Here is a 14,337-nt window from a genome sequence, read left to right on the forward strand (position 1 = left end):
GAGGGCCTTCTCGGTAGTGGTGCCTGCCCTGTGGAACGCCCTCCCAGCAGATGTCAAGGAAATAAACAACTAGCTGACATCTGAAGGCAGCCCTGTTTAGTGAAGCTTTTAATATTTGATGAATTATTTTTTAAAATATTTTGCTGGAAGCCGCCCAATATTATTATTATTATTATTATTATTATTATTATTATTATTATTAGTTTATTTCCTCACCTGGGCAAGGACCTGTGGTATAGAGGTAAATTCTTACCACAGTAGATACCAATTGGGCTGCTAGAGGAGGAATAATGTCCTCCATCCTTCCTCTGGTATGTAGCTTCCAGCAAGCTAGTGATTTTATTTTTATTTTATGTTTTGCGGCCTAGTAACTTCTGTAGACTATTTACCAGGATACTTTAACAGCTACGAAGAAGGGAGGACCTTTGACAGGTCTGGTTTTTCCTGACATTGTACCATGATGGCAGAAATTTCACCTGTCTGGGGGCGGGGGGGGGGGAATCCTCCTCCAAAATATGGGCTCTGAGCCATATTCAGTCTGGCATTCCATTCTGACCCACCTAGATTGCAAAACTGGCACAAAGAAGACCAGGATGCATTTTACACTCCGATAATGGTGGAGCTACAAGCACAATGTAGATCAGGTTTAAATAATACAGACACCTCTGCCTTTGTCCCCTGGCAACCCTGCTACCTCTTCTAAACCTTCCTGCTGCTTAGTAGTAACACCTGCTGCCAGCAATAAGGCTGTTTTTGTTTGCTATATATAATGTTCTCTACAAAGCAGCACAGATGCATCAAGGGATGACAGGCAGATGCTTCTGGGCATAAGGAGCATCTTGTCCACAATTACGGGAAAGTGCAGAGGAAGTTACCATGGAAGTGGCAAGGTCAAGTAGGATCAGGAAGGTAGCAACCACTAAGGAAAAAGTCCAAGGTACATTATCTTAAAAGTGAGTCACTCAGTATATTTCATCACCTGCCCCTAGGATTGTTGGCTGCAACCTTGAATGAGCTCTTGCACCTTTAACTATTGCATAGAAGAGAGAAATTTGCAGTGTGTTGCCCCACAACCCCATGGAGAAGTGCAATGATGAAAGAACCCATACCTGATGAGATTGTCTCTCTCTCTCTCTCTTTTAGGCAGCTCTTAAAGAAACAGGCTCCTCAGGATTATGAGCTGGCAATTTTTCTTAGCTCAGTAAATGATAAAAAGAGCTAAGAGATGATGGACCAAGCTGTCATCTGCACCCTGTTGAGCCAAATCTATTGTTTTAACATTTCATTAGCAGCTACTTTCAGTTTACCCCTTGGACCCTACAATAAAATCATTATTATTTTTTCAATCAGAAGTAGAGTACAGGTGGGATGAGACAGGCATGGCACTGACACCTGATAGTCTAGAGTTTGTAACCGACTTGATACAGCATTTGATGTGTCAGACAGATTTAGATAAGACCCAGCTAGGTGCAAAAAGTATTTAACTTTGCACCTAGGATTTCTGGAGCAAAGAAACAATAACGGCTATTCCCCACATTTCTTAGTTTTTCCCCCAAAATAAAATGTAGCAGTTACTCAGATCTTTCTCCAGGACTAAGAGGAACACACAGATCCATCGTGAGGCAGTGGGAGGAAATAATGAGAAACTTGGTAGTCTTTATATTACCAAAGCTGTAGATTAATTTTAGATGGTGTCCTAGTTAAAAGAGTGAACAGCGGTGTGATCTAGTGTCAAGTTCTGTTAAGAAGAGTAAGGTACTGCAAATTCTCAATTTTCTCACCTATTTGCTGCTTTGGACAAGATTTTCCCCATGCTCTACAACCATCTAGATCACATTCCTGTCTTCTTATCCATTGACAACAAGACCATCAACACTACTGATCACACAGAAAGTCATGGCTTTCTCTTTGACTTTCCTCCCCTCCTTTGTACCCTCCCCCCTTTGTCCATTATCAAATCATATTGCTCTCTATTACAAAAATACAGGCTTCCTCTTTGTCCCCTCAGATAAAACTCTGGTAAATGCCCTGATTGACTAATGCAATCTTATTGTCCCTGGTCTTCCAGTGTGTCAGTTTCATTCATGTGCATCCATTCCTCACATTACCTGTTTTGTGCTTACACACCATAAGTGGTGATCTCTCTTTTGTTTGTTTCTTTTGGAATTTTAGACCCTGCTTTTCAGTCAAATGATTTACCATGGCAGCTTGCAAGCAACAGATAATAATACCAAAAAAAACCCAAAATCGCACACAGATAGACACCTCTTAGTCCCCTGGTTATACAGTGTTCTAACAACAATTTCATAAATTTCATAAATATATATAATCATAAATTCTATAAAGGTACCCTGAAAGCCATCTAGTCCATCCCCCTGCAATGCAGCAATAATTTGCATCATTCAAATAGGCCAGGGTATATGCAAATATGTTAGCATCTAAACTATGAAAGAAGAAGCAGGCCTGACTTTGTGTTAGTCCCTTGGCTGTAGTATTAAACTTGGAGATCTGACTTATTTCCATGCATTGTTGGGTATGTGTGTTGAGCCTTGCAAAGGAACTATACAATAAACATTCTCATTTCTGTCACACTTACAGTGCTCTTTACACATCAACATCTTCATTTCTGCCTTGTCAAACATATGTGCACACGTGTGCAAATGTGTCATATACCCATACAGAACATACATACTCTCTCTCTCTCTCTCTCTCTCTCACACACACACACACACACACAGTCCAAAATGGTGGCTTTACTTTCCTAGAATGCCTTAACTCCTCAAATAGCAAGTATAATTTGCATTATGGCAGGGAAGTTAGCCAAAATCCAAGATGTTCGGCACTAATTAGCAAGATAATTCTGTAGACTGATTAATTGCTACAAAGTAGAGTGCTTTCATTGTACAAGCTTCATTAACTATGTCTGAACCAAGCTGATGAGCTGTGGTGCAATCTAATGGCTCTGAGTATTAACTCTTCCTGTCAAATCTTCCCTTCTCCCACCCCATATCTCACCCACGCTGGGAATGCCAAAGCTCTGCAGCATGCACTGCAATCCGGACTGGCCATCCCATTTTACCCAGGATAATCCAGTGGCCTATATCCCTTCAGCAACCATATGGGGGTGGGCAGCTGTCCTATATTTACAGAAGACCGTTTTCTATTTGAAGGGCTGTTTGGTCCAAGTCTTGTTAAAAGATGAAGGGCTCTAAGGAGGAGCTTGGAGGTAAACGCCGTTTACCTTCCCGCCAGAGCGGTACCTATTTATCTACTTGCACCCGGGGGTGCTTTCGAACTGCTAGGTTGGCAGGCGCTGGGACCAAATGACGGGAGCGCACCTCGCTGCGGGGATTCGAACCGCCGACCATGCGATCGGCAAGTCCTAGGGCGCTGAGGTTTTACCCACAGCGCCACCCGTGTCCTAATTTTTATTTAAATTATAGTAATTTGCATGTATACATATACATTAGCACCTGCAAATGACATTTTCTCCTCTTTTTGGTGATGCAGTTTATCTTTTTTTTTGCTTAAGTGCAAACAGCCACCTTACCCTGTGTGCAGATTATTCTTCTCTGCAGATAAAAATGATGTTGCACGCTAGAACCAGGAGGGACAGCACACCATTGAATGCCCAAACACCTCAAGCTGGGAGGCATGGCGCAAAGTAGGAGGCACAGCTACCCTTTTGTATGGTACCAGTCCCAGGGACTAGTGTTTTTAAACTCAAAGCATGGCCATCCCTCTTGACCTCCCAGCTGGCACAGCTGCTCCATTAAAAGTTACATAGAAGGAGATGTCGCAGTAAATGAGGTAGTAGTAGTAGTAGTAGTAGTAGTAGTAGTAGTAGTAATGAAATAATGAAATAAAATATATTAATAATAATAAAACAATTAAAAATAATAAATTGTTACCCATTCTTTTCTTTAAAAACACCCACTTAGAACTATATTTCTCCACATTTTAATGCACCATATTTGCATTGTTGCCAGGAAAAAAAATCACATATGGTGACATTTACCACCCATACCCACAATACCACTGGCACACAATGCCATACCAATAAAGAAAGAAGAAGAAGTGTTTGGACTTGATATCCTGCCTTTCATTCCCCGTGAGGAGTCACTAAGCGGCTAACAATCTCCTTTCCCTTCCTCCCCCACAACAAACACTCTGTGAGGTGAGTGGGGCTGAGAGACTTCAAAGAAGTGTGACTGGCCCAAGGTCACCCAGCAGCTGCGTGTGGAGGAGCGGAGACGCGAACCCGGTTCCCCAGATTACGAGAAAACAAAGAAAGTGGTGCAACAAAGCAAGGCTTCCCCTGCTCAGCTGTCAAAAATTGTATCTGGTCTCTTCAGGCTCAATCGGAAAGTTGCAACTGTATGGCCATACTGCTGAAGGCTTGCTGGAGTCTTGTCCCCGTGTTACTTTTTATCATAGTGAAGTTATCACAAAATGGTTTAGCTTCCATCACTTTCACCTGATGTCATGAGAAGACATCACTTGCTCCACTAGGAAACTCTGCTAATGATTGCCCATGGAATTGCAGCCGAAACGGAGTCACCGGGAAATAAGAGTTCATAGGCTATGGAGAAGCAGAAGGTTTGCAGAACTATGAAAATAAAACTATTTAGGAACCTCCCTTTAAAAAGAAAAATCCCAATAAGACAGAATCAAGTAGCATATAAATTAATAAATAATAACAATTAAAAATAATAAATTGTTACCCATTCTTTTCTTTAAAAACACCCACTTAGAACTATATTTCTCCACATTTTAATGCACCATATTTCAGTGCTAATTCTGGACCTACTTTGAATTATTATTCTTCGAGTCGAGCAAATATCTACGTCATTTCCAACAGACACTCCTAAGATTTATGGCCATTGTCATAAGTAAAATGGTTAATTACTGGATGATTTCATCCTCTCTTTTCGCTTATGCTGAGTATACCAATCCAGCGTCTATGAAAAAAGCAATTTTCCCTGGGGCAAACAATTGTTTACATGGCAACATGCTTATGATCGCATCTTTGCAGCAATTGGCACTTGATTTGTTAATTCAACTATATTTAAGGCTGTGAATCCTATACCCTCTTACCTGGGAGTAAGCTGCACTGAACTTGGACTTACTTCTGAGTAGACATGTAATAATAATGAGCTCTACGCATTTCCAAAAGGCAATCTATTGTAGAATAAGATTTGTGCTTCATTACAGCACTGACACAACTAGGCTGAAATATTTGACTGCTTAAATTTTTATAAGCTTTGCTTTTGCACAGGAAGCTACAGGGCTTTTAGCTAGTGTCTGTATTGCATTGTAGGAATAGAGGATCAAACACAAAAGACCGTTTCGAATGCTTAAACTCCTTTAAATCAGAAGCCTTCTTCTCTGTGCCCACGAGTGGAGGAAGTGTTAATAGATGCTCTGAGCTGTCTGGATCAGTCAGTTCTTATGAAACCTTGTGCACATTGGCTTGAAAGAAAATCCCTTTGCGTTCAATGGGATGTCCTCTCAAGAGAAGCGTGCAGAAAACCGCAGCCCTCCAGTCGTCATCTAGAACCATCTCCAGTTCTTAAGCTTATGAGACATGCAGTGTGTGCAATCATGGCTGGGTAATCCCTGCAGACCAGTGATAAATTTGGAAAGCAAATGTTTTCAAATATTCCCCATCTGCCAGTCGCTGTTTTAAATATAACTGCAGGGAAACAGAGGCACTTTATAATTCATTTTAAGCCCGCCATTTCTGTCTCATTTTGTTGTTATCTTAAAACTCGCAGGCTAGTAGCTAGAACATTTTCCAGTCATAATTTCCTGCAGATACAACATGCCCAAGGCCCTCCCTATCTGTTATTGCTGATGATTGATAACGAAATAATCTATTTTTGATTGCATTTCAGAAGGACACTTAGTTTCAGACGAGCCAGTCAGAACCACCTATGGAAAAACACAATAGCCAGGCTACATTGTTAAAGAGAAAGTGCATCAAACAAATAAAATTCCTTCCTTTTCTTTGGGAAAAGGTTTTTCCAAGTCTAGGTGATGGAGACTTCAGCTTCCCACCCCTCACATAAAAACAAACCAACCCACCCCTAAGTGTGTATATTAATATCATCTAGGCCAGTGGTTCCCAATTGGTGGTCCGCGGAACCCAGGGGGTCTGCGGAACCCACCCAGGGGGTCTGTTTGTGCCACCATTAACATAACAAAAGTACCATAGAGATATCAATTTTTTTCCAAAAGTAAGGGGACCATTGCTTTGTTTTTTGAAAGTCCATGGTACGTTGCTAATTGGGAACCACTGATCCAGGCTTCCAAACTCATGCATTTTGGTATCTCATAGGCCACTGTTTTGAAGTGCATGCTTTCAGAACTGTCTTGCTATTACTTATCAGTAGTTTTCAGTTGCTTGGGCTTACGTTTCTTTTAAATTTAAAATTTCTTTTACATTTATTATGAATTACTTCAGGTGGTGGGTGTTGTTTTTTTTGCTGAAAGGTGGTATGCAAATGCTATAAATAAATTAATCATATCAATGGTATCAAACAAACATAGTGCACTGAACATTTTCAAAGAGTCATACAATTTCCATTACATTTTATTTATAAAAATATTTATGTACCGCCATATCACAAAAATCTGTCAAAGCGGTGTGTAACAGTAAAAACAAGATAAAACAATACAACAAAAGCATAAAAAGTTAAAAACAAAGATTACAGCAACCCAGAGGAAGAGGCCTTTGTTAGAGCTATACCATCCAGGGATCTGACTTTACAGAGACACAATCCTCTGTTTGGAGGGCTGTCTGATCCAAGACTGCTTTAAAGATTAAAAAACTACAAGATGGGAAGAGCGGAAGGGGCCTTGAAGTTGCCCACCAACGCCTAGCACCCGGACGGGAAACTGAGCAGGCACACAGTCACAGTCTTCCCCACTATGGTGAAATTCCATTTAAATTATAGCAATCATTTCTAAATTTGTATCCATACATATAGATTGGTATAGACAAATTTAATCGAAAGCACTGACATATTTTGTCCCCACCCCCAAGTTTGCGCATTTCTTCTTTTTGGATGCTTAACCCCAGTTAAACCTTGATGCATTCCTTGGATTGTATCCCACGTGAATCAAACCCATTGAAATTAATGGGCGTGATTAATTTAGGTCAATTAATTTCAATTGGTCTACTCTGAATAGGACTGAGTTGGAGGTAACCCTATCATCAGCTGCTTCTGCAGGCGATCAATTTGCTGGAAAAGTGTAGCAGCTGAGATGGGAACTCCGGAGGCAGCATGAGCTGTCTTTTGACAGCAACTTCCAGGAATGAGCAAACTTGAAAATACACCTTGCTTTTCACAGACTTGAAGTTGCATTGCATTAACTCTCCTTCATACTTTGCACATTGATCAGGTAAGATATTATTTGTTCCATTTAGAGTGTCCCCAGACCAACAATACCCTCCCCCCCATACACAAAATGCCACTGATCACAGTGTGAGCACAGGGAGATCAGGGCTCCATTTTCCATGAATTTACTTGTTCTTCATTAAGGCAATACTATTAGGTTGAAGTGGACTCTAGTCCACAAAACCTTATGCCAAAATAAACATTGTTAGTGGCGTTTGGATGCAGCAGTCAGTACATTCCGTCTTGCACACTTATTCACCAGCATAGCAAAACTTAGGATCTGGCCTTACTGCCTTAACAGCCACCCTTCCCTTGCCTCTTTTTATTAATATAGGAAAAACCAATGAAGAGTTCCTTTTTTAAAAATGGAGTTACAATTCTGGTTCTTTATATATATATTTACAAAAATTGAAATGTTTTATATTAAAGACTTTTTTTAAAAAAAGCTGTTTAAATGTTTATTAAAAAATAGGAAAGTTTGTATTTAAACCCTGTTTAGTGAAGTTTTTAATATTTAATGCTGTATTGTTTTTAACACTCGATTGGGAGCCACCCAGAGTGGCTGGGGAAACTCAGCCAGATGGGTATAAATAATGAATTATTATTATTATTATTATTATTATTATTATTATTATTATTATTATTATTATTAACATGCTGCAAGACTCTCCCTTCATTTTGCTGCAACAGACTAATGGTGCTCTGGAAACTATTCCACAATTTCTCTAGGCAGAAATCTCACACTCCTTTTCTTCCTTGCCATTGTGCAGTCTCTTCCTCTTTCGACAGTGGACCCTTTGCTCAATGTGCAAAACATTCATTCACTTGGATATTTTGTTAATTTTCAACTGCTAATTTCTTAAGTATAAACTGCACCAGGTTACTTCATGGCCTGAATAAGATCCTTCCCTTTTTACATCTTCCGTATAATTTATTGGCGAGATTAAGGGTGCACAGGTGAAATTTCAATTTTGGCAAGCTTGAAAACTAAGCTCACAATTCCAGCAGGAAGAAATACATACAAATTAGCTTGAGGATGGGAAGAGGGCTGAGAAGTGAATGGAGCAGAAATGTTACTGCAAGAACTGGTCTGCATGCAGTGCACTCTTATTCCCATGCTAGAGTTGGGTAACTTACTGATCCACCACAATTTGCCAGAGATCATGGGATACCTTTGCAGAGGTGGGACAAGAGCCCAACTCTTTCTAATCTTGTTTTGAAATCATACCATGAAACAATTTTCTCTCTACTTCATCCCTGGCTCTCCAAGACACACACATACACATTTCTCTGCAAAAGTGTAGCATGAAGGCTTTCAGCGCAGAAACTCGAGGGCTTTGTATTTGCCTTGCTCCTTGGGACTTGGCAAGTTTTTCAAACCAGACCTCTGAGCATACCAAGGGGAGGTGGGAGCAGGAAATTATGAAATCCAGAAAGCTTGAAACGGGAGGTGAAGCAACGGGTAAATCAAACATTCATAGTACTTCTCTTCAAACCACTCTCCATTTACAACATAGGGAAAACATGTGCCATGCAGCTACTTACATCGTGGAAGATTGCTAGTCCCTTGCCATAGTTCTGCAGGCTGTCTTTGGCTTCAGGGCTGTACGCGTGCTTGGCAGAGAGCAAGCACATTGTCAGCATCTCTGTACATGCCATCATCTTCTCGCTGAAGATTGCTGGGTTCTTCTTTCACAGATGCTGGGAGGCTGGTCCCTCAGTTACCCTAGCCTTCCCGGATTGCTTGGCACGCTGAATGCCCTGGTATCAGTGACTGTCAGCGAACAAGCCTGCTCTGCAGTTGTTGGAAGCAGCAACTACTGTGCACTGAGAGATGCTCTTGCCAGCCACTCGGCAACATTCAGTGTAGGTGTATCTGTCTCAATGCCCTCCCCTTGGCTGCAGCGATTGGTCAGGGCCTTTGAGTGGCAGGATTTGTTATTAGACTCTCGTCATCACCTCAGAGCGGCAAAGTCAGCAAGAGATTCCTCTTCAGAGAGGAGGACTGACTTCGAGGATTGCAGGCTGCACTTCTGTAAGCAGGAGTGAGTGCAGATCCTTGATTCCTGGCGGTGCGCTGGGTCACACCAGTCAGTCTGAAGAGGATTGATTGATTGATTGATTGACTGATGTGCAGGAAAGGAGTCAGAAAAGAACTGCTGAAGGAACTGGGTAGGGAAGAATAATAAAGTGTGTGTGGGGGGGTGTGCATTGACAGCTCTGAGCATTTGGAAAGAATGTCAGAAGGAAGGCCTAGGAGGCTGTTAGAATAACAAGTCCCCAAGCAGTTAGTTACATAGGAAGGTGTCTTCTACTGGGTCAGATCTTTAGTTCATCTAACTCAGTATTGCCTACACTGACTGGCAGTGGCACACAACTTTCCCTCCCTAGAACAATGAAGCAAAGGGAGAGGAACTGGAGCTGGTCCAGTGTGACAGAGCTGGCATGAGGAATGATATCCCTTCCTGCAGAGATGGCTCTCCCCCCCCAAAACTGCTGGGCCAGCCAGGCTGCAACCACTGGCTGCATTCACCTAAGCACCTATAAGCAAGTCTCACTGAGTTCCACAGGCTTCACAACGCAACCACTCTAGTTAGCTGATCCTGCTTCACAGAAGCTGTAAAAAGCTTGGATCAGGAGCCTGTGAGGCTGCAACCAAAGCACCTTTTTTTTTGGAAAAGGGAAAGCATCTTTGCCATGAACACAGTGGGCTTTACTTCTGAGTAAAGCATAAGCCTCAAGACTCAAAGGTGCTAGTCTTTTTCTCTGGGAGGGAGAGCAAACAAATGCTGAGAGAGTCATTAGGAAATCATTTTCCCACCTACCACAATTCTCAACCTTGACATTTGAGGCCCCTAAAATGTTGTCACCCAAGGTAGCCACCTAGTTCACCTATGTGCCATAACTCCCATGTGCTGTGGGCTGGAGACAGGGTAGTACTTTATGTAGAAGTAGACTGCTGAGTCAAGACTGCAAACAGCAACTTGCTCAGGTTCAGATCTTGAGCATAAACGCACTTTGATAAGCAATTCATTTTGCTCTGGTATTCTGTACAAAATGTTCTCAGAGAGTGAGCAAGCTCTTCATTTCCTAGTGCCTCACAGTAGAAGAAGAACCGTTCCTCAAAAAAGACAGCCAGATTTTTAACAGAAATTATTGCCACAGCAGCGTCAACAGGACAGCTATTTCTCAAAACAGATTGGAGCTATGCTTGAGGGTAAAAGTAAAGGTAAAGGGACCCCTGACAATTAGGTCCAGTTGTGACCGACTCTGGGGTTGTGGCGCTCATCTTGCTTTATTGGCCGAGGGAGCTGGCGTACAGCTTCCAGGTCATGTGGCCAGCATGACTAAGCCACTTCTGGTGAACCAGAACAGTGCACGGAAATGCCGTTTACCTTCCCGCTGGAGCGGTACCTATTTATCTACTTGCACTTTGATGTGCTTTCGAACTGCTAGGTTGGCAGGAGCAGGGACCGAGCAACGGGAGCTTACCCCGTCATGGGGATTCGAACTGCCGACCTTCTGATCGGCAAGTCCTAGGCTCTGTGGTTTAACCCACAGCACCACCCGCATCCCTCTTGAGGGTAACCTTCCCCCAAATTAGTCGCTGCAGTTCCCAGGGTGATTTAACAGTCAGTTCCTCTTCCCAGGGAAGTGTTGCTCTGTGAAGGGAGTAGGGGTTTCCTAACAACTCTCAGCCCTGTTAACAAACTACAATTCCCATGATTCTTTGGTAGAAGACACGACTGTTTAAAGTGGTACGGTACTGCTTTAAATGTATAGTGCAGATGGGACCTTTGTTGCAACAACAAATTATTTATACCCTGCCCATCTGACTGGGTTCCACAGTGTGGGTGCCACTACCAAGAAGGCGCTCTGCCTGGTTCCCTGCAATTTCACTTCTTGCTGTGAGGAAACTGCCATAAGGCCCTTGGTGCTGGATCTCAGTGTCCAGGCTGAACGATGGGGGGTGGAGATGCTCTAAAACCATTTAGGGCATTAAAGGTCAGTACCAAGACGTTGAATTGTGCTTGGAAATGTAATAGGAGCCAATGTAGATCTTTTAGGACTGGTGTTATATGGTCCTGGCAACCACTCCCAGTCACTAGTCTGGCAGCCACATTCTGGATTAGTTGTAGTTTCCGAGTCAAAGATAGCCCCATGTAGGGTGCATTGTAGTAGTCCAAGTGGGAGATAACCAAAGTATGTACAACAGCACACAACAAGTGAGCCAAGAATCATTTCTCCCTTTTTCCTGGGAGACTCCTCAACCTGGCATGTTAAATGTCTTTTTACTCTAGATGAATTAAATTTGGAATGTTTCCAAAATCAGTAACAGAGAAGAGAATAACCACGAGGTCCTTCAAATGCACTTGGTAGCAGCAGGGGATCCTTTCACCATGTGTTGTGTCCTCTTGGAAGGGAAGTGGGGTGAAATACATTTTAACTCTTGTTATCCAACACAAAAAGGAATAGCAAGACAAAAGCTGGAGTCTTTGACAAATTGTTTCTGTGTAGCACAGGGCCTTAACAAACACTTAACATTTTTCACACTTCTGTTTCCAGCTGTCCTTGCAATAACAGCCATATGGACTATTTACAGGAAACTATAGAGGCTGTTTCTCCAAAGTGTGTGGCTGTTCCCCCCTCCACACACACCTGGCATACAGCACTTGTTTTTGTTATGACAATAGCAGCAACTACAGGGACTCAGGCACCCAGTGCTATTCCCTCCAGACTACTGAATCCCCAAGTGGTTATTAGTGCATAACAATCAACACAGAGCGACCACTGACAAAGTTCAAACCCTGTCGCAATAGCAATAAAGCGATGAGATCAGCAGCAAACTGGCAGCCATTAGTAGCCTGATCCTGAGTTCAGTCAGTCTTTCTTCTATTTAAGTGGCAGTGGGATTGCATTTTAAACCAGTAGATCAATCAACGAAGCATGCGACCTCAACCTCCTGATCTATGCCACTTGAAGGGATTAGGATAAAGTGAAGGTGGCCCTACATTGTGGGGTTTGGGGTGGGGCTCTGCCACTGCACCTAGGGAGTCTCTCCCATCAGTGGTAAAAGGTAAAGGTCATGACCGACTCTGGCGTTGCGGTACTCATCTCGCTTTATCGGCCAAGGGAGGTGGTGTACAGCTTCCAGGTCATGTGGCCAGTATGACTAAGCTGCTTTTGGTGAACCAGAACAGTGCATGGAAACGCCATTTACCTTCCTGCTGGAGCGGTACCTATTTATCTACTTGTACTTTTGACGTACTTTTGAACTGCTAGGTTGGCAGCAGCAGGGACTGAGCAACAGGAACTCACCCCGTCGCGGGGATTCGAACCGCCAACCTTCTGATCGGCAAGTCCTAGGCTCTGTGGTTTAACCATCAGTGGTAGCTTATGGAAAATCCTCAAAACAGGGTGCTTGGGGGCAGGGCAGGGCAGGGCATGGATAGCTTGGGCTATGCTGGATTCAAAGCGCTGCAGAACTTGGAAGGGCCTGGAAAAAGAAGGAAAGGAGAAAGAAGAGGGGAAACAACATCATGGGAGAAGTGTTTTCAGCTACCCCACCCTTTGCCCTTGGGAGCCTTGTAAGAAGCTGCTGCAGGAGAGCGACACTGAGCAACATCAGGAAGGGGTGTTTCTAGGACAGGGGTCAGCAAACTTTTTCAGCAGGGGGCTGGTCCACTGTCCCTCAGACCTTGTGGGGGGCCGGACTATATATTTTTTTGGGGGGGATGAACAAATTCCTATGCCCCACAAATAACCCAGAGATGCATTTTAAATAAAAGGACACATTCTACTAATGTAAAAACACGCTGATTCCCGGACTGTCCGTGGGCCAGATTTAGAAGGTGATTGGGCCAGATCTGGCCCCCGGGCCTTAGTTTGCCTACCCATGAACTAAAGAAAACAGCTTTTGTTTGTGTATTGGAAACATTTAGAAGAATACTGTGATCATGAGGAGATTAGTGACATCCAACTATTGCCTCAATGATACCTTATTTGGGGTTTGTTAGGGGGATTGAATCTGCTTAATACTCAGTTATTGGTGAGTATTTTGGTCCTTTTCGGCTGTGTCATTTAATTTTATATGAGAATGTATTGTGTCATAAGAGTGAATGTGGGCTTAACTTTCAGGCCTACAGAGATAAGCCATTGACATAGCTTTGCATTACAAGTACATATCATCTCTTGGCTGATTGCCATGTTTTCAAGGTTAACTCTTTAAGGTCATGGGCATCGTGGTGACTAGGAGAACCTAGTAGAAGAGGGCAGCTTGCCAACCCTTGGACCTACATGGGAATGGGATGGCACCATCAGTACTTCCCCTGGATGACCACAGGGGCATAGCTGTCAGCCATCTTCCTGGCTATAACAGTAAAAATATGATAGACTAGAGCACTGTTACTGTTACACAGATGCAGAGAAGCCAGCACAGACCAGGATGTGTGATGCACCAACTGGCTCTAGGGCTATCATTTGCAGTCGTGTCTAAGGATTCTCCCAACAGCAGATAGAATGTAAGAATGAAATAGTCTGGAATTTTTTTTTATTATGATAGTGCTTAAATGCTTAGTAGTTTGCCTTAGTGACTATGTATGTGCATTTAAGGCCAACACTTGCTGTGCAGCTAATAAAACTTGCCTCTGAATCCAAACGAACAGCTGCCCCCCAGCAAATCAGCTTGTTTCCAGTGTTGCATTTTAAATTCAAAGGTGCTGTTTATTTATTCTGTTGCACGCCACTTCATGTACACAGTGAGGCAGGATGAAAATGTAAGAAGCACAGGATAAAGAGGCAATCAACAGATAACACTATCACAGACCCACCTGGAGATGCGAGGGAATGAACCTGGGCCTTCTGAATGCAAAGCAGATTTTCCACTGTTAAGTTGTGGGTGAACATATCAGACAACACAGCGATTCTTCAAACA

General features: G+C 42.8%; 1 protein-coding gene across 2 annotated transcripts in view; it reads right to left on the reverse strand.

The window, feature by feature from the left end:
- NECAB3 (N-terminal EF-hand calcium binding protein 3) overlaps positions 1–9,256 on the reverse strand; it is an 88,363-nt gene extending 79,107 nt beyond the window's left edge. For both annotated transcript variants that reach the window (XR_014549196.1, XM_083619058.1), the window contains exon 1: positions 8,949–9,256. Coding sequence is in view for 1 of the 2 variants with exons in the window: in XM_083619058.1 (XP_083475184.1) it covers positions 8,949–9,065 (117 nt within the window). In the remaining variant the exon portion in view is untranslated. The remainder of the gene's footprint in view (positions 1–8,948) is intronic.
- Between the last annotated feature and the right edge of the window lie 5,081 nt (positions 9,257–14,337).

The sequence above is a fragment of the Podarcis filfolensis genome (genome assembly GCF_964270895.1).
Source record: "Podarcis filfolensis genome assembly, chromosome: 6".
Taxonomy (NCBI): domain Eukaryota; kingdom Metazoa; phylum Chordata; class Lepidosauria; order Squamata; family Lacertidae; genus Podarcis; species Podarcis filfolensis.